The sequence below is a fragment of the Nanorana parkeri genome, unplaced genomic scaffold, assembly GCF_000935625.1.
Source record: "Nanorana parkeri isolate BGI_ZX_2015 unplaced genomic scaffold, ASM93562v1 scaffold113, whole genome shotgun sequence".
In the NCBI taxonomy this organism is placed as follows: Eukaryota; Metazoa; Chordata; class Amphibia; order Anura; family Dicroglossidae; genus Nanorana; species Nanorana parkeri.
The window spans coordinates 2,282,015-2,304,947 of record NW_017306381.1 but is presented as its reverse complement, the minus strand read 5'-3'; the positions used below and the strand labels follow the sequence as shown (position 1 = coordinate 2,304,947).

General features: G+C 43.7%; 1 protein-coding gene across 1 annotated transcript in view; it reads right to left on the bottom strand.

Annotated features, from left to right (window-relative positions):
* Nucleotides 1-15,967: 15,967 nt before the first annotated feature.
* The window catches only part of LOC108784404 (lymphocyte activation gene 3 protein-like), an 8,286-nt gene continuing 1,320 nt past the window's right edge, over nucleotides 15,968-22,933 (bottom strand). Inside the window, exons 2-6 of the mRNA XM_018553202.1 lie at nucleotides 21,131-21,376; nucleotides 19,624-19,878; nucleotides 17,720-17,971; nucleotides 16,992-17,113; nucleotides 15,968-16,054 (exon numbers count right to left, since the gene is read on the bottom strand). Of these exons, the coding sequence (XP_018408704.1) occupies nucleotides 15,971-16,054; nucleotides 16,992-17,113; nucleotides 17,720-17,971; nucleotides 19,624-19,878; nucleotides 21,131-21,376 (959 nt within the window). The 3' untranslated portion in view covers nucleotides 15,968-15,970. The remainder of the gene's footprint in view (nucleotides 16,055-16,991; nucleotides 17,114-17,719; nucleotides 17,972-19,623; nucleotides 19,879-21,130; nucleotides 21,377-22,933) is intronic.

The window sequence follows — 22,933 nt, the reverse complement described above, 5'->3', positions numbered from 1 at the left end:
TCGTTAGGACAGACAGTTTGCACATCTAGTTTACAACTGATAGTGAGATCTGACAGCATTGTACAGACAGGGATAATTATAGTAATCATTAACTCCCCAGCCCACTCAACGTTACTTAAAAGGGGAAAACTAGGAAGGATTTTTAAGCAACTAGCAAGTCAATCAGCAATGTTTTAAATATTTGTTAGTTATATTTGATATAGAATATGCTAGTGAGTGGGGACATGAAACAAATATATAAAAGTAGGTGTTATCCCAATTTGGCTACACTTTAATATTTTAATCTCCGCCACCTTTGCAGAAAGCCACACAGCATCAAAAGCATTGAAGTCTGCTCTCTGTGCCTGAACGCTGCAGAGAATTATTCAACAGGATCTTTTGTATCTCATTGTAAGTTATTAGATTGTAAGCTCTCTGGAGCAGGGCCCTCCTAACCCTGCTGAATTGAAATTGTATTGTAAGTGTACGGTCTCCCCCAATTTTGTAAAGCGTCGTGCAAACTGTTGGCACTATATAAATCCTGTACAAAACTAATAATCTCAACTGTAATAATAATTTACCCCCGGCTACTTTGTTGAATTAGTGAACTGCTGCATGCCCAATTTTTTTTTTGGGGGGGGGATTTAATTAATGTGAAACAATTAGCTTGTGTCTTTCCAGCACAATAACTTTTCAAAGTATATTGTATAAATATCAAAAATTAAATGGAAATTCAGTAAAAAAAAAAAAAGCATATTTTTTGCTTGTGCCCAGTGCGCAATGGGCAGAAAAACAACAAAAAAGTGCAAGAAGGAGCAATAACTGAGCATCAAAGGTCTAATATGCAGTAAGACATATGCCCATCCATCTATCAAACTACATAGATACTGAGGCTTGAGGTATTTGTAAACTGTTTTTACTGAAAGTGTATCTCCCCTTTTTTTGCAGTCAAAGTTGAGAAACCCCCCCCCTATATGTTTGTTATGTGTTCCCAGTCATACAGCATACCGAATTGAATAAAATATATATTTCTTCCCTTTTCTAGTTGTTACTTTGGAACAGGATTATACAATATGGGGGTTATTCACTAAAGGGTGAAGAGTTTGGAGAAGGCAGGAGAAGTGAACAATCTAGGACAACATCGCTGAACCGGAAAGTGAGCCGAATTGGAGAATTTTTCCATATCAGCTATGTTGTCCTAGATTGTTCACTTCTCCTCCCTCCTCCAAACCCTTCACCCTTCTGTGAATAACCCTGTATATTGTAAAGTGCAAACTGTTGGCAGTATATAAATTCTGTATAATAATAATAATACACAGGGCTCTATAGGCAGCTTCTACTGTTTGTGATGTGCAGTTTATTTCTTTTAAGTGCATCAACATACAATGTATCAACCAAGCCTTGAGCTCTTTAACACTTCATTATGGCAGACAGTGTGCACATCTAATTTACAATTGATAAGATCTGCCAGCACAATACAGACAGGGTTGATTGTGCAAAACATAACTCCCCAGCCCCCTCCTTGACATTACACAGAAGGGGACAGCTAAGATTTTTCAGCAAGTAAAAAGATGAACAGAACTTTTTAATTTTTTTATGTTATATTATGTTTTATGTTATATTAGGTTATACAATGTGAATGGGAAAATACAACAAAAATAAAATTAGCAGGGTTATTCACAAAAGGGTGAAGGGAACAATCTTGAACAAAATAGCTGATATGGAAAAATTCTCCAACTCAGCTCACTTTCCAGGTCAGCGATGTTGTCCTAGATTGTTACCTTCTCATGTCTTCTCCAAACTCTTCACCCTGTAGGTGTTATCCCAATCCGACTTCAAAAGTGGAAATACACTTTAATTCCTATTTGAGTATTTTCACATTTGCGTGTTGATCTATCTTCTTGTGAATATTTGGTTTTCCTTCTTATATTTTGCAATTCTGTTAAAATTGTTTAATAAAAAATAAAATATATATTATATTTAAAGTAGCTAATATTTGGTACAATATGTGGAGATTGCTACTGACGCGACTTAACTAAACCGCTATATCAAGATCCTGTTTCCAAGGATAGAAGCAACCTGCAATCCTATCACTCTGTATTAATTGGATTGGCCTAATTGAATTATAAATTGCTTTTTTAATTAAATTTTTTATATTGTTTTTGGTCTTTAATTAAAAAAAGAATAAAGGTCAATTTTATTTACATCTTTCTCCAATCTAGATTTTATTGTAGATCAGTGTTCAAACTAAGTTCATTACTGCATGACAGAGCCAAGAAAACAGGACTGTATCAGAGAGCAGATAGAACTTGCAACTATGAATATATTTTCCTATATTTATATTATGGTCCAGGAGTTTATATTTGACTTACAATTATTCTCAACGGCTGATATAAGGATCTTTCATAGATACGAGATTGTAAGCTCTTATGTGTAGGGCCCTCCTGTATTAAAATGTAATTGTCACTATTGTGTTGTACTGTCTCCCTCCATTTTGGAAAGTGCTGTTGGCGCTATATAAATCCTGTATAATAATAATGTTGAAGAATAAAATTGATTAAGGGTTGCTTTTTTTTGCTTGGGTACTATCGTGGTGAGCTATGTAAGCTTCACTTTTTCAGGTCAGCACACTTCCTGTCTCGCTCACCCTGCTGCATTTTTAATGTTCTCTATATGGTGGAGTTTGGTAAAGGAAATGGAAACACCTCCAGGGTCTGTAAACATTAAAGAAATCTGACTTGGGCAGGAACAGAATCAGGAACTATGCTGGGGAATCACACCAATGGAGTCTTCCTTGACTGCTCCACACACCTGTAAGCAGAGCCATCCTCCCTATTGCGTTTTGTGTTACCTTTAATTTTGGGCATACAAACGGCAATTTTTACACAATTTTAAGCAATCTTGAGCACCCTTTAAAAAATGTACAAATGGATGAATGTGTTCTATGAAAAGAATCTGCCGACACTGAAATAATTTAAAGTGATGGCGGTGATGGCGCCATGATCCATACGGCCATTGTTGCAATTAAAAGCTGGTTGAAATAGCCTGAAACTCACCATGTGCGGCCAGCAATGATAATCCAGCCCCAAAGTTCGCCATGTACCCGGCAATTATCAGTCAATTTCAACCATCATCTATCCTCCGGCAATGGTAAGTAATTGGCAGAAATTAAGCAATCTATGACCTGAAGAGCTGATACACTCCTTTGGGTGATTGAGCGCTTCAGCATCTACCTGAAGGGGAATGTGTGGACTGCAGTGGGTATAGGATTGTACAAACGCAAAGCAGAATAAAAGGTTTTTGTTATAGTTTTTGAATGAATAATGTTTGACGAATGAAGATATGTGAAGAATAGTGAAGAATGTTTAACTGTAAGTAAACAAATATAAAGGATGTCATAAATAAACTGTAATACAGAAAATTCGCACCTTACCTGCAGGATCTGGGGCACAGATGTCTATGCTGCTGGCAGTGGTTTGAGTTTTGGGTTCACATCTTATGTCTCCTCCCCTCGAATACAGGAAGTGTCTTATCTGGGGTGACAAAATAAATGCGGGGAAGTGAGCATGTGCTAGATCAAATAGGATAGATGTGCCATGATATCATATCTTTAAGAGCCAAAGCAAGCAAATTGTTTTATCTATTCACATTTTTATTATTATAATTAAATTTTTTGCATTTACATTTTTTTTTTACTTTTTAAAGAAAAGTACAAGAACGTTGTTTTATATATCTATTCACGTTTTAATTCATTTTTACATTGACATTTTTTTTATTTTAAAAGAAAAGTGAAAGCAAATTGTTTTATATATCTATTCACTTTTTATATTAATTTTTGTTGTATTAAAAGAAAAGTGAAAGCAATTTTTTTATGTATCTATTCACATTTTTTTTAAATATTTATTTTGTTTATTTTAAAAGAAAAGTGAAAGCATATTGTTTTAAATATGTACTCACATTTTTTTTTTTTGTATTTACATTTTTTTTATTTTCAAGTGTAAGAAAATTGTGGTATATATCTATATACATTTTTCGTTTTTTTTTAGATTTATATGTTTTTATTTTAAAACAAAAGTGAAAGCCTCCTATTGAGATAGAAATACAAGGCTCCAATTGCATATTCAAGCTTCACTACTACATATGTCACTGACCTGGAACCAGCATGGAGCCAGTAAAGTCGGGACAACTTTCAAGCATGGTGGTGGAAAGGTGATGATTTGGGCTTGTTTTGCAGCCACAGGGCCTCGGTACCTTGCAGTCATTGAGTCGACCATGAACTCCTGTCAGTGGCGTAACAATCTCAGGTGGCCGCTATGGGGCCCGAGGCACGGCGGGGCCCGGCCAGGACATCTCCCTGATGCCATGCGGGCCGCCTGGGTCGCTATGGCATCTTGCTCGGACAGCCAGGCTGCTGGCTGTCACCTTCTCACAGCCGCTGCTGAGTTGGTGATAACCAGCAGCTTCGCAGGAGGTGGCTGGGCCTGTCATCGGCAGTGATCGAGGGGGCGGGGCCCGGCGATCGAGGGGGCGGGACCCGGCGATCGAGGAGGCGGGGCCCAGTGACGGAGGAGTCGATCGTGGAGGAGAAGGAGGCGGACAGAGGATCAGGGCTGACAGGTAAGAGGGCTTGACCGCCCGCCTGAGACCCTGCAGAGCCTACCATAGATAGTCTATGGTGGGCTCTGCAGGGTCACCCTTAGGTGGGCTGTTTGGGTTATCAGGTGGGCTTAACTAGAAATCACAGGGCCCCATACAAAATTTTGCTATGGAGCCCTGTGATTTCTAGTTACGCCCCTGACTCCTGTGTATACCAAAGTATTCTAGAGTCAACTGTCGGGCCATCTGCCCAACAGCTAAAGCTTGGCCGAAATTGGGTCATTCAACAGGACAATGATCCCAATCACACCAGCAAATCTACAAAAGAATAGCTGAGAAAGAAAAAGAATCAAAACGTTGCAATGGCCCCATCAAACTCCAGACTTCAACCCAATTGAAACACTGTGGTGGAACCTTAAGATAAACAAATGTCTACAAACCTCAATGAACTGAAGTAATGTTGTAAATAAAATTCCTCCACAACAATGTGAGTGACGGATAAAGTTATACAGAAAACGGTTATGTCAAATTTCTGCTGCTAAAGGTGGTTCTACAAGCTATTGAATCATAGGGTGTACTTAGTTTTTCACACATGGCTGCTCCATTTTGGTTTTATGTATGTAAAATAAATAGTGACCTGTGTATTGCCACGCAATGCCACAATATATTGATGAAGTTGTGCCTCGCTGAAACGTCAACCATTGAATTTATTTACCGTATTTTTTGCTCCATAAGACGCACTTTTTTCCCCCCAAAAGGAGGGGGAAAATGTGCCTGCGTCTTATGGAGCGAATCCCGACGCCCGAGACATGCTGTGTCTGGCGCCAGGCGGGCGAGAATCGCGGTTAAAAAACGCGCGACAGACGCGCATATGCAATACGCCTAGGTGTGAACAAGACCTTATATTTATTCAGCAAGCTCAGTTGCACCCGCACTGCCCCACATAGGCAACCTTGCTACTCCAGCTGTGGTGAAACTACAAATCCCATAATGCTTCTGCCTCCAGGAGTCATGTCTGCGGCTGTCAGAGTCTTGTAATGCCTCATGGGAATTGTGGTTCCATAACAGCTGGAGTGGTTAGGTTGCCTTGCCCTGGTGTAGATTGTTCTGATTAATGTCTCCCATGCGCAGGCCGCACTGTATGTTGAGTGTTTTGTACTCTCCTCCCTGCCAGCTGTCAGCGTGTTCTTATCCCTCTCATCTACTGAATGGGATTCAATCCAAGATAAACGGCGTTTAGAAATTGGAAAGAAAACCGCTTTCACAAAGAAATGACTCCCGAGGGTTACACAATCTCCTTTCATCTATCCTGGATGTGTTCCTGAGCCAAAAAACCCTCAAATCATCCTCATTATCGCGTAATTTCACATAAGGTGAAAAAAACATTATTTTTAAAGTGACAGTACACAAATCAGGATCACATACAGAAATAATACAACAAGTGCCCATTTGCACTCCATTAATATTGTGTTATTACTACGTTATCATATTGTGTTTGTATTAGGAAAACCAATTTATGAGCAGCCAATGCACCAATGTACCATGGGCTGCCAATGAAGAATCAATGTGTCATGGGCTGTCAATGTACCAATATACCACGGGCTGCCATTGTATCAATGTACCATGGGCTGCCGATGTGCCAGTGTACCACGGGCTGCCAATGAAGAATCAATGTGTCATGGGCTGTCAATGTACCAATATACCATAGGCTGCCATTGTATCAATGTACCATGGGCCGCCAATGAACCAAAGTACCATGGGCTGCCAATGTACCAATCTACCATGGGCTGCCAATGGACTAAATTACCATGGACTGCTATTGTACAAGTGTACCATGGGCTGCCAACGAACCAATGTACTATTGGCTGGCAATGTACCAATCTACCATGGGCTGCCAATGTGTCAGTGTACCATGGGCTGTCAATGAACCAACATACCATGGGCTGCCGATGAACCAGTGTACCAGGGGCTGCCAATGTGTCAGTGTACCAAGGGCTGTCAATGAACCAACATACCATGGGCTGCCGATGAACCAGTGTACCAGGGGCTGCCAATGTGTCAGTGTACCATGGGCTGCCAATGAAACAACATACCATGGGCTGCCAATGTACCAGAGGCTGTCAATGTACCAATATACCATGGGCTGCCGATGTACCAGGGGCTGTCAATGTACATATATAATATGGGCTGCCGATGAACCAGTGTACCATGGGCTGCCAATGTACCATGGGCTGCCAATGAACCAATGTACCACGGGCTGCAGATGAACTAGTGTACCATGGGCTGCCAATGTACCAGGGGCTGTCAATGTACATATATAATATGGGCTGCCGATGAACCAGTGTACCATGGGCTGCCAATGTACCAGGGGCTGTCAATGTACCAATATACCATGGGCTGCCAATCTGCCAATGTGCCATGGGCTGCCGATGAACCAATGTACTATGGACTGTCAATGTAGCCTGCGAATATTGGTGAATGTTCAGATATATGTATGTATGGGATGTAATTTTGAATGTTTTTTTTCTTCGTGTAATATCACAATATGGCCACTAGATGGCGATGATGAGCACATACCATGAATTCTTATTTCATAGTTACATAGTATTTGAGGTTGAATAAAGACATTAGTCCATCAAGTCCAACCTATTAGGATCTCATTCTAGGAGTACCTGTACCCCTGTATATTACCTTTCCTATGCTCCTTTATCTCCCTCTAGTGGCCATAAAAAGTTATTGCATGGAAACATTTGAAAATCCATTTAACTGCCCAATAGGGACAATTGGTCCTGTGATAACTGTCCAATAGGGTGTTAGAAGTATATCCTCTCACTTCCTGCTGAGTCTACAGGACAGGAAGTGAAGGGAAATCTCCCCAAATGTGACACAGATGGCAAAGCAACTAACGGTGGTTTTCACCTTCCCCTACTCTATCCAAAACAAAAAAATCTTTACAAAACACAGCAAAAGGGCATATTTATGAAAGTCGGGTCCATCCAGACACATTCATCCCTAGATCTACACACATTTGCTACACATGTGCCTCATTATCCCCAGGATGTATAACATTCTCCAGCAGAGTAAACGTGTACCAGCCAGGAACGGGCAATTTTGACACTCTCAAATTCCAGTTTCTTAACAATACATCCTCATCTCTCTGGGATTGGTGTGTGTGCTGTTATTTGCTTGTATTCTCATCCTGGCAGAGAAGATACATCACCTCAGTGTTGGGCTATACGGTTCGAACGAAGGTTGCCCTCTCTCCTGCCTGGGCTCTTTAAAATAACACTGAAAATAGGCATATGTATGAAAGTTGAGTAAATCCAGACCCCGTTACTGCCTAGTTTTGCACACATTTGCTACACATGTGCATTATTTACATGTATACCTTTTTCCAGCAGAGTAGACGTGTACCTTAATAAGAACCAGCCAGGAATGGGTAACTTTGACACTCACAAACTCCAGATTTTTAATGATAGTGCATCCTTTTCACTCAGGAATTGGTGTGTGTGCTGTTATTTGCTTGTATTCTCACCCTGGCAGAGACAATACATCACCTCAGTGTTGGGCTATGAGGGTCGAACGACGGTGATCCTCTCTCCTGCCTGGACTCTTTAAAAAAACACGCTGCAAATGGGCATATTGATGAAAGTTGGGTAAATCCAGACCCCTTAATGCCTTGTTTTGCACACATTTGCTACACATGCATTCAGCCTCATTTTCCACAGGATTTATAACATTTTCCACCAGTGTAGACTTGTACCTTAATGAGAACTATCCAGGAATGGGCAATCTTATCCCACTGAAACTCTAGGTTTTATAACAGTGCAGCCATATCTCTCTGGGATAAGTGTGTGTGCTGTTATTTGCTTGTATTCTCACCCTGGCAGTGTAGATATGTCAGGTCAATGTCGGGCTACAAGGTTCGGAAGCAAGCTGTCCTCTTTCCTGCCGGAGCTCTTTAAAGCATAGTAGAGGTGGACCTTAATGAGAACCGCTAACACTCTGAAACTTCAGGTTTTTTTAATAGTTCAGCCATATCTCTCTGGGATAGGTGTGTCTGCTGTTATTTGCTTGTATTCTCCCCCTGGCAGTGAAGATACATCAGCTCACGGCTAAGAACTGACCTTCTCTTAGGGGTAAACTGTGTCTTAATAAAGCCTTTAAGATTCTTTCAAGCAATTGTGACAGCACCTTTCTTACACGACAGCACTCAGCTCAGCCTGACACTTCTGATTCAACAGGGAGAGAATACAAGTAAATAATCCAAGGTCACATAAGGTGAACCGGCTCTATTATAACAATCTAAATGTGGAGATTCATATGTGATGTTCCTCCTTGCTCCCATTCTTCCCAGCTGCCGGCATCCTCTTTACTTCATAAGCTTATCAGAGGCTCATCCTCTTTGTATCGGTGCCAATGGAAGCTACAACGTCATCACGCACAAGATTTTCACTGCCATGGCAACCGATGCACAGATAGCACAGTTCATGCCAGGTCTGCTGCTGAAGTGACCGTACGTCACCCAGGGGCCGAGAGCTAGGGGGGGGGGTGCATGCTAGGCAAGCAATCTGCATACTAAGCAAGCAACATGCATGCTAGGCAAGGAGGCCCCTATGAACTGTCACATAGAGCACCATGGTTGCCATTGGGGCTACCATTAACCCTCCTTCTGGAAATGCTAGGTCAGGGCTAGCCAACCTTGGCACTCAAGCCCCCTAAGGGCCATTATTGTGATTCAGCAAGCTCGGTTGCACCTGCACTGCAGAGGGTTGGCAGCCTCAGCACTCCAGCTATGGTTAAACTACCAATACCATCATGGCTCTGCCTCTGGGAGTCATGCCTGTGGCTGTCGGGGCCTTGCAGTGCATTGTGGGACTTGAAGTTCTACAACAGCTGGGTTGCCGTGGAGGCCTACCCCTTAGGGTTGCCACCTGTCCAGGATTCCCCCGGACAGTCTGGGTTTTGAATGCTGTGTCCAGATTTCATGGCAGCAGAAACCCGGACACAAGATGTCAGGGAGACAAGGCAACCAAAAATAAAATAGGGGCTACTGGCCCCCCACTGAAAATAGTCTCAACTGTGATATTTACATATGAATGGTGCTTTTTACATATGAATAAACCACGACTCATTCTCCCCCCAAAAATGTTTGCACGTCGGTAGAGTGTTCGGGTTGCGCTTGAAGAAAAGGTGGCAACCCTACTACCCCTGTGCTAGCTACTTCACTGTCAAACTATCCATGGGTAAGGTAGGCAGATATGGACTTAAGGTAGGCAGATATACTGCTGTATATTGAAGGTTGATTGCATACGTGTTGAAGGTCAATGATATTTGAGCACACGCATGCACATAGAAATCTTTGAAGGAGAAATTATTTTTTGCACACGCAGAAAATGCAAATAGCTCATTCACATTTTGGCCTGTGCACCACCGCCCCCTGCTGGATCTGTACAGTATGAGCACCTCATTGCCTGACATTGCAGCCGGTTGGCTACTCAACATGCAGACAAGAGTTGATAAAGATTGAACGCCAAACAAGTAGAAGGCCACGGATGACCGACTCAATTAGAGGAGGTCACCGGAAAGTGTGCCATGGCCGTCTCCCGCTCACAGCCACCTCTATTCTAAATAGCGGGAGGGCTCAGCAAGCAGGTTAGGTTCTATTCACCAATCAGGAACGCAATTCACTAATCATGAGGAATTACAATGGGCAAAGGCCGTCAAGACGCAAAAGGGGCAATTTGCACGAAACTTGCAAGCACGACCTTATACACTCAAAGGCCCTCTATAGCAAAACTTTTGTATTTAGGTAACTGTACCTAGTTCATACCTGTAATGATAGTCTTCAGTATATGTAGTGCTCTTGTGCTAACGAGGAACATGCTGATAGGAGGAGAAATCAGAGATATGAACTCATCCGTTTGCGGTTTCTCCTTTCACTGGCCAATCAAAGTCTGGGGGAGGGATAAGACCTGTAAGTGTTGCTGAACTACAAGAGAGAGAAAACAGGTCTCCTGCTCTGCTAGGCAGGGCAGGGCTGTGTGTCAGAGCTGTAAAAACTAAAGACTGGATGGGCAGAAATACAAATCATCTTGTATACATTTTATCTGGGTTTTTTGTACTGTCTGCCTGGAGTTTAGGTTGACCCTTTACCTTAACCCCTCCTCTCCGGAACTGCAAGGGTTTACTGCTCATTCTGATCTAGGGGCCAAAATAAAGAAGATATAATCACCTGATCCTCGGTCCTGCAGCAGTGACTTCTCACCTTCCTCTCCCTCTGCCCCGGCTGTGGTATGTTCATTGGAGTCCTATCTAATACATTATATCCCATGCAATGATGTATCTATGTTTTATAGGTCCTTATACCACTGGACCCCTGGGGAGAGGAGGCTGCGGGAAACAGCCCAGCAGCCAGGCAGAACCAAGGATCAGGTAAGTATGTTTTCTTTATTTGCACTCCTAGATCCTAAACGATAAGTTAACCCTCGCAGTGCATATTGTATGGGCAAAATATCTCCAGTGCAACTATACACATTCCTAGGATTGCTTTGTAAAGTCTAACCCCAGTGTTTCTCCACCATGTGCCACGGCACGCTGCTGTGCTGCCTGAGGCTACCAGGGGTGCCACAGCACAATCCAAACAAATATAGAGAAAAAAACATTTTTGAACAATTGTGAGGAGCCAGCAAGGCGCCAGACTGAATTTTAGCCACATATGATTTTGCTGGAGCCCCTCTAGAGCAGTAAGACTGGGGGTCACAGAGTCTGCAGTGCGCCACTACGGCCCCGCTAAAGTACATATACTCATCATACTCAGAACTGCTGTTCCATCAAATAAGAGGTGGGTGCAACGGGTGTCAATGGGCGGCTCCCGTCCAAGTATACAAGTGAAAAGATGGACACCTGCACTCCAAGGCAAATCCAGTTTGTCTATTTATCATGTACTTGTTGCAAATTCAAACATTAAATACAATGTTTCGTGGTCTCACAGGATCCCCTTCATCAGGCGAACAAGTGATGACACTTCGCTGACACCTCTGGGCACACCTCCACACCGCTGACACCTCTGGGCACACCTCCACACCGCTGACACCTCTGTGCACACCTCCACACCGCTGACACCTCTGGGCACACCTCCACACCGCTGACACCTCTGGGCACACCTCCACACCGCTGACACCTCTGGGCACACCTCCACACCGCTGACACCTCTGGGCACACCTCCACACCGCTGACACCTCTGGGCACACCTCCACACCGCTGACACCTCTGGGCACTCCACCTCCCCCCCGCTGACACCTCGGGGCACATCTCCACAGCGCTGACACCTCAGGGCACATCTCTGCACCGCTGACACCTCAGGGCACATCTCCACACCGCTGACACCTTGGGGCACATCTCCGCACCGCTGACACCTCTGGCACACCTCGGGGCACATCTCCACACCGCTGACACCTCTGGGCACAGCTCCCCACTGCTGACACCTCTGGGCACAACTCCTCAATGCTGACATCTCTGGGCACCGCTGACACCTGGATTATAGGTCATCACCAGGTCTATCCCTATCCTATTTGCCCCCTAAATGGGTGGGTGGGGGGTGCTGTAAGTGTGCACTTTTTTTTGGGGGATGGGGTGGGTTGGGGGTGGAGGGTTGTGTTGGGGGTCAGGGAGTCAGGGGAGGGGCATGTGTTGTGCATTTTGGGTGCTGGTAGTTTATGGTCATTCTGAGGGGGTGGATGGTGGATGGGGGGTCTGCCAGTATATGGTCATTCTTGGTGGTGCTATCTCTGATTTTTTTAACACTTAATAGGCAACTCCTAATGGCACCAGAAGCGTGTTTCATGTGTTTGGCGTGTTCCGTGAACCTGTGTCAAGTGCACATTTATTTCCGAGTTTGGTGCGCATTCATAGAAGGCACTAGAGGTGCCTCGAGATTTTGCATAGTTTGACTCAAAAAAGATTGAGAAACACTTTTCTTTAATGTTACCCTGGAGCTCTGGCTGTCCCTTGCAGTACCTCCTCTTCACCACAAGATGTCCTCACTCTTCCAGGTTGAATGATGCCCAGTGTCATACAACCCGGAAGATTGAAGTGAAGAAAGACTGTGAGTGCAGGGTGTTAGCACCCCACTCCCTTAGCCCTTTACTCACCGTGTATTAATGCAGAGAGCAGTGATGATCACGTCCCTGCGTCATCCAGGTCTGCTCACCTCTGGGAGAAAGTGCATCACTTATTTTTAGGGATGCACCAATACCAGCTTCGTTATTGGTGCTGATACCGAGTATTTGGGCGAGTACGAGTACTCGTCCAAATGCTCTGCTACCAGAACTTCCGGGCAGCGAGTCATTGCGCGCTGCCCGGTTTTCTGATTGGCTGGGAAGCCGCCTCCATGGTTCCTCATCAGCTGTGACAAGGGAGCATGGAGACGGCTTCCCTGCTAATTGGGAAGCGGGGTGGCGAGTCCTTACACGCCGCCTGGATTCCTTAATGGGACTTCCGTATCGGTATTCGGTACCGGCAAGCACCGGAAAAAAATATCGGTACTCGTACTCCATGCCAAAAAAAACGTATTGGTGCATCCCTAGATATTTTAGATATGCTAGTCCAGTGCACTTGATTCTATATTTATAAGCTGCTATTAAATCTAAGGGTCTTCCTTTTCTATAACCATGCAAACAATCTGGATGCACCTTTCTAGATGTGCAATGCCCACCGCCAATCAGATTAAACTCCCAATGCGGTACATTAAACCTGGAGACTTTTGCAGGGGATGCCTGTATTTTAGCCTTAGGCTCTGTAAAGGTTTATGGGACAAGCAGTTAGCCAATAGCAGGAGCATGGGGATAAGGATACAAAGTTTGGATGGTTGACATTTGAGTTTTTTGGGTTGTTTTTTTTGCTGTAGCTACTAAAAAAATGGCAGACCACAGTCAGGACCAAATATTTATTATACAATAATAAAAACACCATTCAATTACAGAATAGCTTGTAGAGCAATTATAAATTATACTGTATATCAACTACTTAAAGCAAAAAACAAGTAGGCCGATATAAAATGCTCAGATTACACCCATAAATGTATTTTCTATTAGCACCTCAAATGGTCTTCATAATATCCGCCAGCAGTTAAAGAAGAACTCCGAGCAAATTAAATCCTAACCCTTGCATTGGGGATACCCCGGCACTGTGAGGTTAAGTGCTTGTTTTGTCTAAAGGAACTAAAACTAGAAAGAAATTCTCACCCGAACCTCAATCCTGCCTGGCTGCCACACTGGTCCCTGCAGCCTTGACCCCCCTCCGCTCTGGTGCTCTAAGGTCCAGTGAGTCACCACGTACAATACAGCGTATTGGACGTGAGGGTGCAGAGGGACATTACACTGTAGGGGGAGGGGGGGCTGCAGAGACTAGGCTAGCAACCAGGCAGGATCAATTTTATCTTTGTTATTTTAGACCCTAGACCAAAACCAGCACTTAACCCTTGCACAGTGTTTCTACAGGAAACTGGCTGATAGGAGGAGAGAGCATAGAGGGGACCTCGGCAGTGTGTTGCTGCTCCTTCTCTATCCAATCACAGGCTGGGGCGGTCCTTGACCAAGCTTCATTCATTCAGACAATTTTGGTCAGGTGCTGGCTGTGTTGTCTAATGGGGACGACTGGATTAGAAAACTGGATGAGCAAAATGGCAAATACTGTGCCAGGTAAGGCAGCTGGCACGATGAATGTAGCTGTGTGCCTTCATTTCCACTTTACCTGCTACGTCCATCTAATATTTATCATGGTGTTCTTCTTTTGCACCCAGATGCCTGCTTGGTAAAGTGTAGTTTTGGATCGAGTAGATAAGGATTTTCCTGCTATACGTGTCCTGCTAGAGAGATTTCCCTTAATTTCCTGTTTTAGACATCCAACAGGAAGTGAGAGGAAATCGCCCCAATGTAAAGGGAATGCCAGAACATTTGTCCCCTTTGGAAGATCTCCCCTCACCTCTCGCAACAATTCTAAAATGTAGTATTTCTCATCACTTCCTGTCTCAGTGATAACGGTCATCAGGACAAATAGAGGGGCGAATCTCCCCAACGTGGACAAAGACTGCAAAAGTAACTTGACAGATGGACCAACTCTTCCCTATCCCAGCCATTCCTGATCTTTATACCATGGAGGAACCCTTGAAATCCTTTTCAGTTCTCAAGGAACCGTTAGTAGAAATTATTATATCTACAGCTCACAGTACATCAGTTGTTCATAGATATAATGTGGCGTACGTAGCATATCTGACTCCTAAGATGGATACTTTTTTAATCACCTCTCCCCAAAATTATTTTCAGTAATAACCATGAAACATATAATAACTATAAGGGCCAGTTAAGAAATGCTGATAGTGTAAATTGTGGTGCCCCTGTTACATCGGTGTTCAGTGGGAAAGGTATTCCCCCTTACATTGGTGGTCAGTGGGAAAAGAATTCCCCCCTTACGCTGGTGGTCAGTGGGAAAATAATTCCTCCCTTACGCTGGTGGTCAGTGGGAAACTAATTCCCCCCTTACATTGGTGGTCAGTGGAAAAATAATTCCTCCCTTACGTTGGTGGTCAGTGGGAAGAGAATTCCCCCCCTTACGCTGGTGGTCAGTGGGAAAAGAATTCCTCCCTTACATTTGTGGTCAGTGGAGAAGACAGCTAAGAAGAACATTGAATCAATAGTTACTTCCGTTAGAGACTCGAGGAGATGCTCCAATGGTCTCACATTGCTGGCTCTGACGATAGATACGGTGCTAGAACAAGATCTCTTTCCAGGCAAGAGATCAATGTGACACTGCTCAAGGAACTCCTGCCATCCTCTGGAGGAACCATTGGGTTCCATAGAACTCTGGTTGAGAATGGCTGCTCTATCCTACACTTAAAATCTCTATGGATGCCAGTTTTCGTATGTTCTAAACCCATGGGTGCTGAAAAGCCAGCCAAGGGTTCCCTGGTTTGAGCTACACTCTCCCTTAGACCACACACATGGTAGCATCTGCATGATACTGCAGTCTTTCCTAGAATCCCTACAAAAAAAACATGTTGCAATGCATTGTATCAAACTATACAGGAAAACAAAGTAGACTTCCCAACCAGCTCCTGTTTAGCATTTTCCTGGATAATGTTGACATTTCACAGACCCTCTTCACTTCTTGCTTCGTATTGCACTTTAAGATATACCATATATAAAAAGCACACAGAAACAGAAACATAGTAGAAAAATAAATGTACAATATTTAATATAAAACAATAAGATGGCCGTCGAATATCTCAGTCTTCACAAGATGCCTCTATGGTGTGAAAAATGAAACATAAAGTCGGAATTCTCTGGAACGTGCCTCGTTTAAAGAGTCAACAGCAAAGGCGGTGGCAGCCCACAAATCACTCATTTACAGAGACTTTCTTTGTGTGTGGAATCGGGAGACTGTTAAGGTTTGCCAGGGCAGCTAGATGTGACAGACGCCTCTATAATAAAAAGAGAAAAGAGAGTGAAGACGTGGGAGGTGACCAGAGAGAATGCTTCCATATTGACATTAACAATGTAGAACATGATGGTAAGAGGATGCAATATTAAATGATACTCATAACAAATTCTTGAAGATATGGCAACAATGGATGACCTACTGTGGCCTACAAAGACCTAACGTTCTACCCTTGACTTCGTTACCGTACTCCAAACCTGTTCTGATGAGAGGTGATGGCATGCAGCTCCCAGACCCTTTTCTACTCCTCTCTCTTTTCCCTGTTTGTCCTCATTTTCCTCTCCTTCCCCTCTCCATCCTCCCACCCCTATACATTTTTTTATCACACCCACCATTAATTCCCAATGGCATATCTACAAAGCTTCAATTTCTATTGTCAAGCTTAATTTTCAAGTGATGGTTTTGACCATTACCCATGAGAAACGTGTCATCTGTCACATGAATTACATAATAGCCTAGTTCAATAATCAAAAGAAACCCATCGCACACCCGACTGGATAAAACCCTCAATTATCGGGTGGGTGCCAAGCGACCACGGATGCCTCCGCAAATCAGTATAAATATGAAGAAGTCACTCGCACTCCAGCTAAAGTTCAGTCCATATTTTATTGATCTCTGTGGTGTCACAAGATGGCGACGTTTCGGAACCCATTGAGTCCCTTCGTCAGGGAAACAAAGAGTTACTGGATCTCCTTTGATGTTCTTGTGCCTTGAACTCAGCTCCTCTTCTTATTCCATAGTCATACAATCATATGGTTTCCCCATTTTTTTTGTAACATGCATTATGTAAACATTGACGCCATTTTTGCCACCTACCATACTCACCTATGTGTACATTTCATATTTATCTTAAACCAATTCAAACTTTGTAAAAGAAAACAAAAAAAAAAAGCCAGGAAAGACTAAAATGAAAAACATACCCGCCGGTTTTGAATGGAAATGCCCATGATCAGCACCAGGCCCACGATCATAAGAAGGCACAGCAGCAAGACGATGTAGGTCTGCCATGATGAGAAGGAACCAAGCTCACCAGTCAGGGCAGCTGGAATAGAAAAAAAACTTACAATAAGCTGACAAATAAAGGAACTCTGCTAAGCATTGTTTGCATTCAATATCACACATTACAAATCCTTGGTGTATTTACTGTCTCTTTAATGAGAATATAGAGTTCTTTTGCAAACCTTTTCTTTCTCATCACCACCACGGGGGCATGCAGTACTCGGTCCTGCTACCTTATGAGTGCTCCATCCATCGTGCTTGGTGAGTATTGAACTGGCTCTGCAAGAGAAGTGCTGGAAGAGTATGCTTTGCACAGCACTCTACTACATTAGAATGAATGTGGACTGCTTCATTCATGGTTGCCAATTATGTGGTCTTAAGGGGAACACCTTGCTGAGGTGGACATGGCACAGCACAGGCCCTGATTTTTTTTAATCTCCTTTTAGCAACCGTGTACATGAAGCCCTAAGGGCTAAACTACATAAGTGATACTAATCTCATGCTACAGAGTTAGAGGTACCTGGCAGGGGAAGACAAGATGGTGGTAGGAGAAGTCAGAAAGGGAACAGAAAATGGAGTCAGGCAGAGGAACATGTGGATTACAATAATCTATGAAGTCAGGATAAGTGTAATGTAATGTGATACTTACCATGTACATAGAGCCAGTGTTCAGCTTCTCCCAGAATCCCATTCTTCCCATGCACAGAGCAGACCCAGGTCCCAGAGTCCTCTCTGTGGATGGCAGGTAGGGTCAGTACGGCTCCTTTTCTCCTATTGTGACGCTCAGTGGAGTTTGGAGGTCCTCTCCATTCATAACGCTCGCCGTCAGCAGCACCAGTGACGTTACAGGTTAGTGTCAGGGAAGAGCCCTCTTTGGCAAAGGTCGGTCCTGAAGGAAACACTGCAGGGAACAGAGAAGGATCTCGTTCGGATTATTGCACATAATGTAGGAGTTATTTTCAAGTAAAAAAATTAAATCATTATATTCAACTGAGTCCAGTGAGATTTTAAGATTACAGTCACGTGACTAAAAGTAAGATCCTCATCCTTGTGGTAACGCTTTGTGAATTGGGCCTATCGCATGGGACATAAACTATTTTATTGAATAAGGTAGACATGAGCAAGATCGAAAACCTTCTCTACCTTTTTTTTTCATACTGTAACTATGCTGTGAAATATTATCATAATTCCTGACTGTTTCTGTCCTCTTGGGAGTTTTAGTTGTTCCCGTCCACCTTCGGGTGTTTCAGTTCCTCCTGTTATATTCTCCGTAATATAAGAATTTTAAAAAAACGTCAGGGATGGTGAGAGTTTTTCATAATGGCCACAGCTGTTGTGTGGAATAGGTGTCCCCATTGGAAGATTTCCTCTTACCTCCTGTTCCAGTGATAATACAAAAATGTTGCATTTCCCATCGCTTACTGCCTTAAAGACAACAGTCACCAGGACAAATAGGAGGGGGGATGTCCCCAGTAACAGAGGGAGTGAGTAGAAGGGACTGGCAATGGTGTCACAAGGGGGTGCGGCCTGCACTAGGTGACATCATCGGGAGGGGCGACACCAAAATGACTGAGGGTCATTTTGGTATCGTCCCCTTTTAAAAGTTGGGCCCCCGGTCATGAACCAAGAGCCTAAGAGAGAGGGGGGACCCGGTGGCATACCTGATCCCGCCGGGTCAATATCCCCTCCTCTCTTTACCAAGATGGCTGCCGGCAGTGAAGTACATCACTGTGCATGCCTGATGACGTCACACCACGGACATCAGAAGGACGCACCGGGTGACACCCATCCTGGTGCCACCACTGGGGACTGGATCCACTACTAAAGTGGAATCTGTTACTTGTTCTCAATAGATCTGGTTAGGCAACTCTTAAAGCCCATCTCCGGGCAATCAAAAATTTTTAATAATTAGCACTTAACCCTTGCAGTGCTGGGGGGAGCCCCACTGCTAGGGTACCTTTTTGTTTGCCCAGATATAGGCTTTTAAGGGGTCTTGATCCCACGGCATTGGTTATACTCATACAAAAAGAGCTGACAACGGCTTCTCTGTAAGCAAAGCCCGAAGACAAACACTGTGTCCATACTTTGGTCACAAACACATTGTAACAATATTATTGTTACAATTTATTTTTTAAGTTATTTACTTTATATGCCGATTAAAGGAATTCCTTGTGAAAAGCACCTTCAGCAAGAACTAAGCCAAAGGAAAGAATGTGTCTTACCAACAGAGTCCAGAAATATTTATCTCATCATTAAAAAAAAAACCAGGGCAACAAAATAATGCAGTTTGGGGGTTGAAAGGCTTTTCTAATATCCAGCTGCTAAACCTTTCTTCAGAAGATATGAGAGTTTTACTCCTAAACCCACTAATTCTTCATCTCAGTCCGGTATTTAAGCCTTGATGAAGAGAGAACTTTGCAACCCCAGAAATGCTTGCAGTGCTCTTATCTCCTCCAACTTCAGCAATAAAAACGTCCCTATTCCACCCAAAGCATTTTGGCTATAGATACACTTTAATGGGAAAACCAGTTAGCATCAAGTAACATTACTGACCTTGGATGACCTTTAGGGTGATGTGCCTGGTCATCAGCTGACTCCTGTAGGTGATGTCACATCTGTATGTTGCAGCATCCTCTGGGGTCACATGGCTGAGTGTCAGAACCTGGTTGTCACCTCTGACGGAGCCGGTGGCTTTGCTCCAATGGACACTCAGTGACTCTTCTGCAGGGACTTCAGAGACATTACAGGGGAGCTCTACCTGAGAGCCAACGGCGGCGTACAGAGAGAGATGGGGCGGCCCCGACATACCTGGTGGAGGCAAACACAACTTACTTAGCTACAAGCTAATAAAAGACAAGAGGAGGGGGTCTAAGGAATCCCAAAAGCTTTAATAACCAATAGCCATTTAAGGGTATCGCTTAAAGAAGAACTCCAGGCAGAATAAAACGTAACCCTTGCAGTGGGGCTACCCCAGCACTGCAAGAGTTAACTGCTCGTTTTGGTCTACAGTCTAAAATAACGAAGATATACTGTATATATATATATATATAGAATACACAACATGTTTTAATCAAAAATTGTGGTGTGGCTTTTTTTATTCTGGTCTCTCTGCAAGTGACCGGAGCCAGCCGTAAGATGACGGCTGGCTCCGTCCAGCTGTCAGAATCAGGCTGTTGGCCGGCCAATGGCCTGCCGCTCGGCCAGCTTTGGCTTTCAGTGCGGCTCAGCTGAGCCGAGGCATATGCGTTCGGCTCGACTGATCCGCTCTGCCAAGTTCGGGAGCTGTACGGGCTATAGTGAATAGCCCGTACAGCAGCCCTTCGGTTCTACTGAACCAAAGGGGTCCTGGGGCCGAAGCTAGCTGAAGGATCGGTCGAAGCTACGGCTAGATCCTTCGGCTGCTTTGTGAATAGACCCCATTGGAATTTCTTAGGCACATTTAAAGTGGAGTATTTCATAAGATTCTGAAAAGTAATGAATCACAGAGGTCTATATTAGCATTATCAAAGCACATTATTGTACAAAAAACTGCTGTTCCTGACCCAAAGCCTTAGTAAACTAGATCACATGGTCCCTGGCTATCATGGAGAATGTTTCATGTCATTAAGGATTGCAGAGAGTCAATAGCCTTCAGTCATAAAGATATTGGGGGGATTTATCAAAACTGGAGCAGACAAAATCTGGAGCAGATTTGCACGGCAACCAATCAGCTTCTATGTCTCATTTCCAAATCTTACCTGAGCAAACTGAAGAGAGACGCGGATTGGTTGCCATGGGCAACTGCTCCAGATTCTGTCTGCTCCAGTTTTGATAAATTCCCTCCATTGCCTTTAAGACTTGCATCAAAATAGAAGGCTCAGCATTGTGCAGCAATAGTAGTGACTTCGCTGGCTGCATACTTGTTCTGCATCAGCAGTTTACAGAGTACTGAAGCCACATTCAGCCCGGGAACTATAGACTATATACATAAGAATGAGTCTCAATTTCTATTTAATTGCCACATTTTCATACTTTGTCTGGAATGCGCCTTTCAGCCGGAAATAAATTCTGCATCACTTACTGAGGACTCTGAGCGTCAGGCTGGCCCTCACACCGTCCACTTCACAGGTCCACTCGCCGTGGTCATCCTGAGTGAGCTTTCGGACGTACAGAGTGGGCCCGGCTTTTGAAATCCTATTGGATGCAGAGATTGGGACCCCGCCGCGGAACCAGTGATAAGAGTACATAGATTTATGGGGGCCAATGACAGCACACGTGAGGTTAACAGCGCCATTCTCGGGAAGAAGACCGGGCAGGGATTGGGTGACTGCAAGAGAAGAAAAGACGGCTCAAGACAAAAGAACAAACATTTGCATATTGGCAACATTATCATAGATTTAAAGTGACGCTAAACTCCGGAGATAAACCTTACAAATACATTCAAGAACCTTAACTATTAACAGCAATGGGGAGGATTTATCAAAACTAGAGCAGACACAAACTGGAGCAGATTTTCCCTGCAGCCGATCAGCATCTCTCTCTCATTTTCAAACCTCACCTGAGAAAACTGTAGAGAGATGCTGATGGGTTGCCATGGGCAACTGCTCCAGATTCTCTCTGCTCCAGTTTTGATAAATTCCCCCTAATGTATCCTATTGGTGTATCACTCGGCTGTAGATCCTCCAATCATCTCTGAATTGGTGCCGACACTGTCCTTCCTTCTGGAGGGGGGCTACTTTTCTTCCCCATGGTCCCTGTGTGTGTTGTAAAGTTGTCACCGCTCCAAGTTCCCCCCCGGGATGGACTACAATCTCAGGTTTAGTTTACTAATTTGTATTGAGATTGTAGTCCATCCCGGGAGTGAGCTCGGAGCGGTGACAACTTTACATAGCGCAAACATCGGGGCATTTTGACAAGTACAAATACTTATGAAAATGCCCTGTTTTTTCCGCCCTCACCCTGCAGCGCCGTAAGGCGGCCGCCTGACTTGCCTTGCGGTAGCGCCGGGCCTGACTGTAGTGACACAAAAAAAAAATGAAAGGAGCAGAGTGAACAAAATTCTAACAGTGAATGTTGTTTTTCGTTCAGGAAACTCCATTCATTTCCAAAATCCAATGTTAAATTCCAGTGAAGTTTTGAGATGAAGATGTATCTCTGATGTGATTATCAAATGTTGTGACGAGATGTTTCGTATGGAGGTAAGTACACACATGCAGCAGTGTATGTCCAGCTTTAGCAGTGCAGATGTATTGCCCTCTGAACTTCTTGTAAGTTCAGAGGGCAATAAATAATTCTTCTATCAGAGTACGGCCTAAAGCCGGCCGTACACTGATAGAACTGCATAGGAACATTCGTACAATTAAATCTCATCAGAACATTTGATGTTCATAACACCAGAGACTTGAAAGATGTCAGGCAACATTGCGTTTGGTTTTGGAATGAATGGAGTTTCCTGAACGAAAACCACATTCACTGTTAGAATTTTGTTCCTTTGAGAAACAATTTCCATCCTGCTCTTTTCATTTTTTTATTGTCTTTACAGTCAAAAACGATCATCGATTCGATGCCATTAACTATTAGGAAAAGCAAAGAACGTTCTGAATTTCTGAACAAGATTCTACTGGTGTGTGGCCAGATTACTGCATTCGTGAGTCCCAGATTTTCTCTTCTGCTAAAACCTTAAAGGACAACTGATTGCTGACGGTTCTTCTGCTGCCTGTCCTTGATATAGGGATATTGTATGTTAAAATCAATGACAGTGCGGGCTGTTACAGAGAGAGTTAGCTGAAGGGCCCCATCAAAATTTTGCTCTAGGGGCTCGATGATTTGTATTTACGCTCCCTGCCCATTCCATAGTCATACACATGCAATGGACACATTTTGG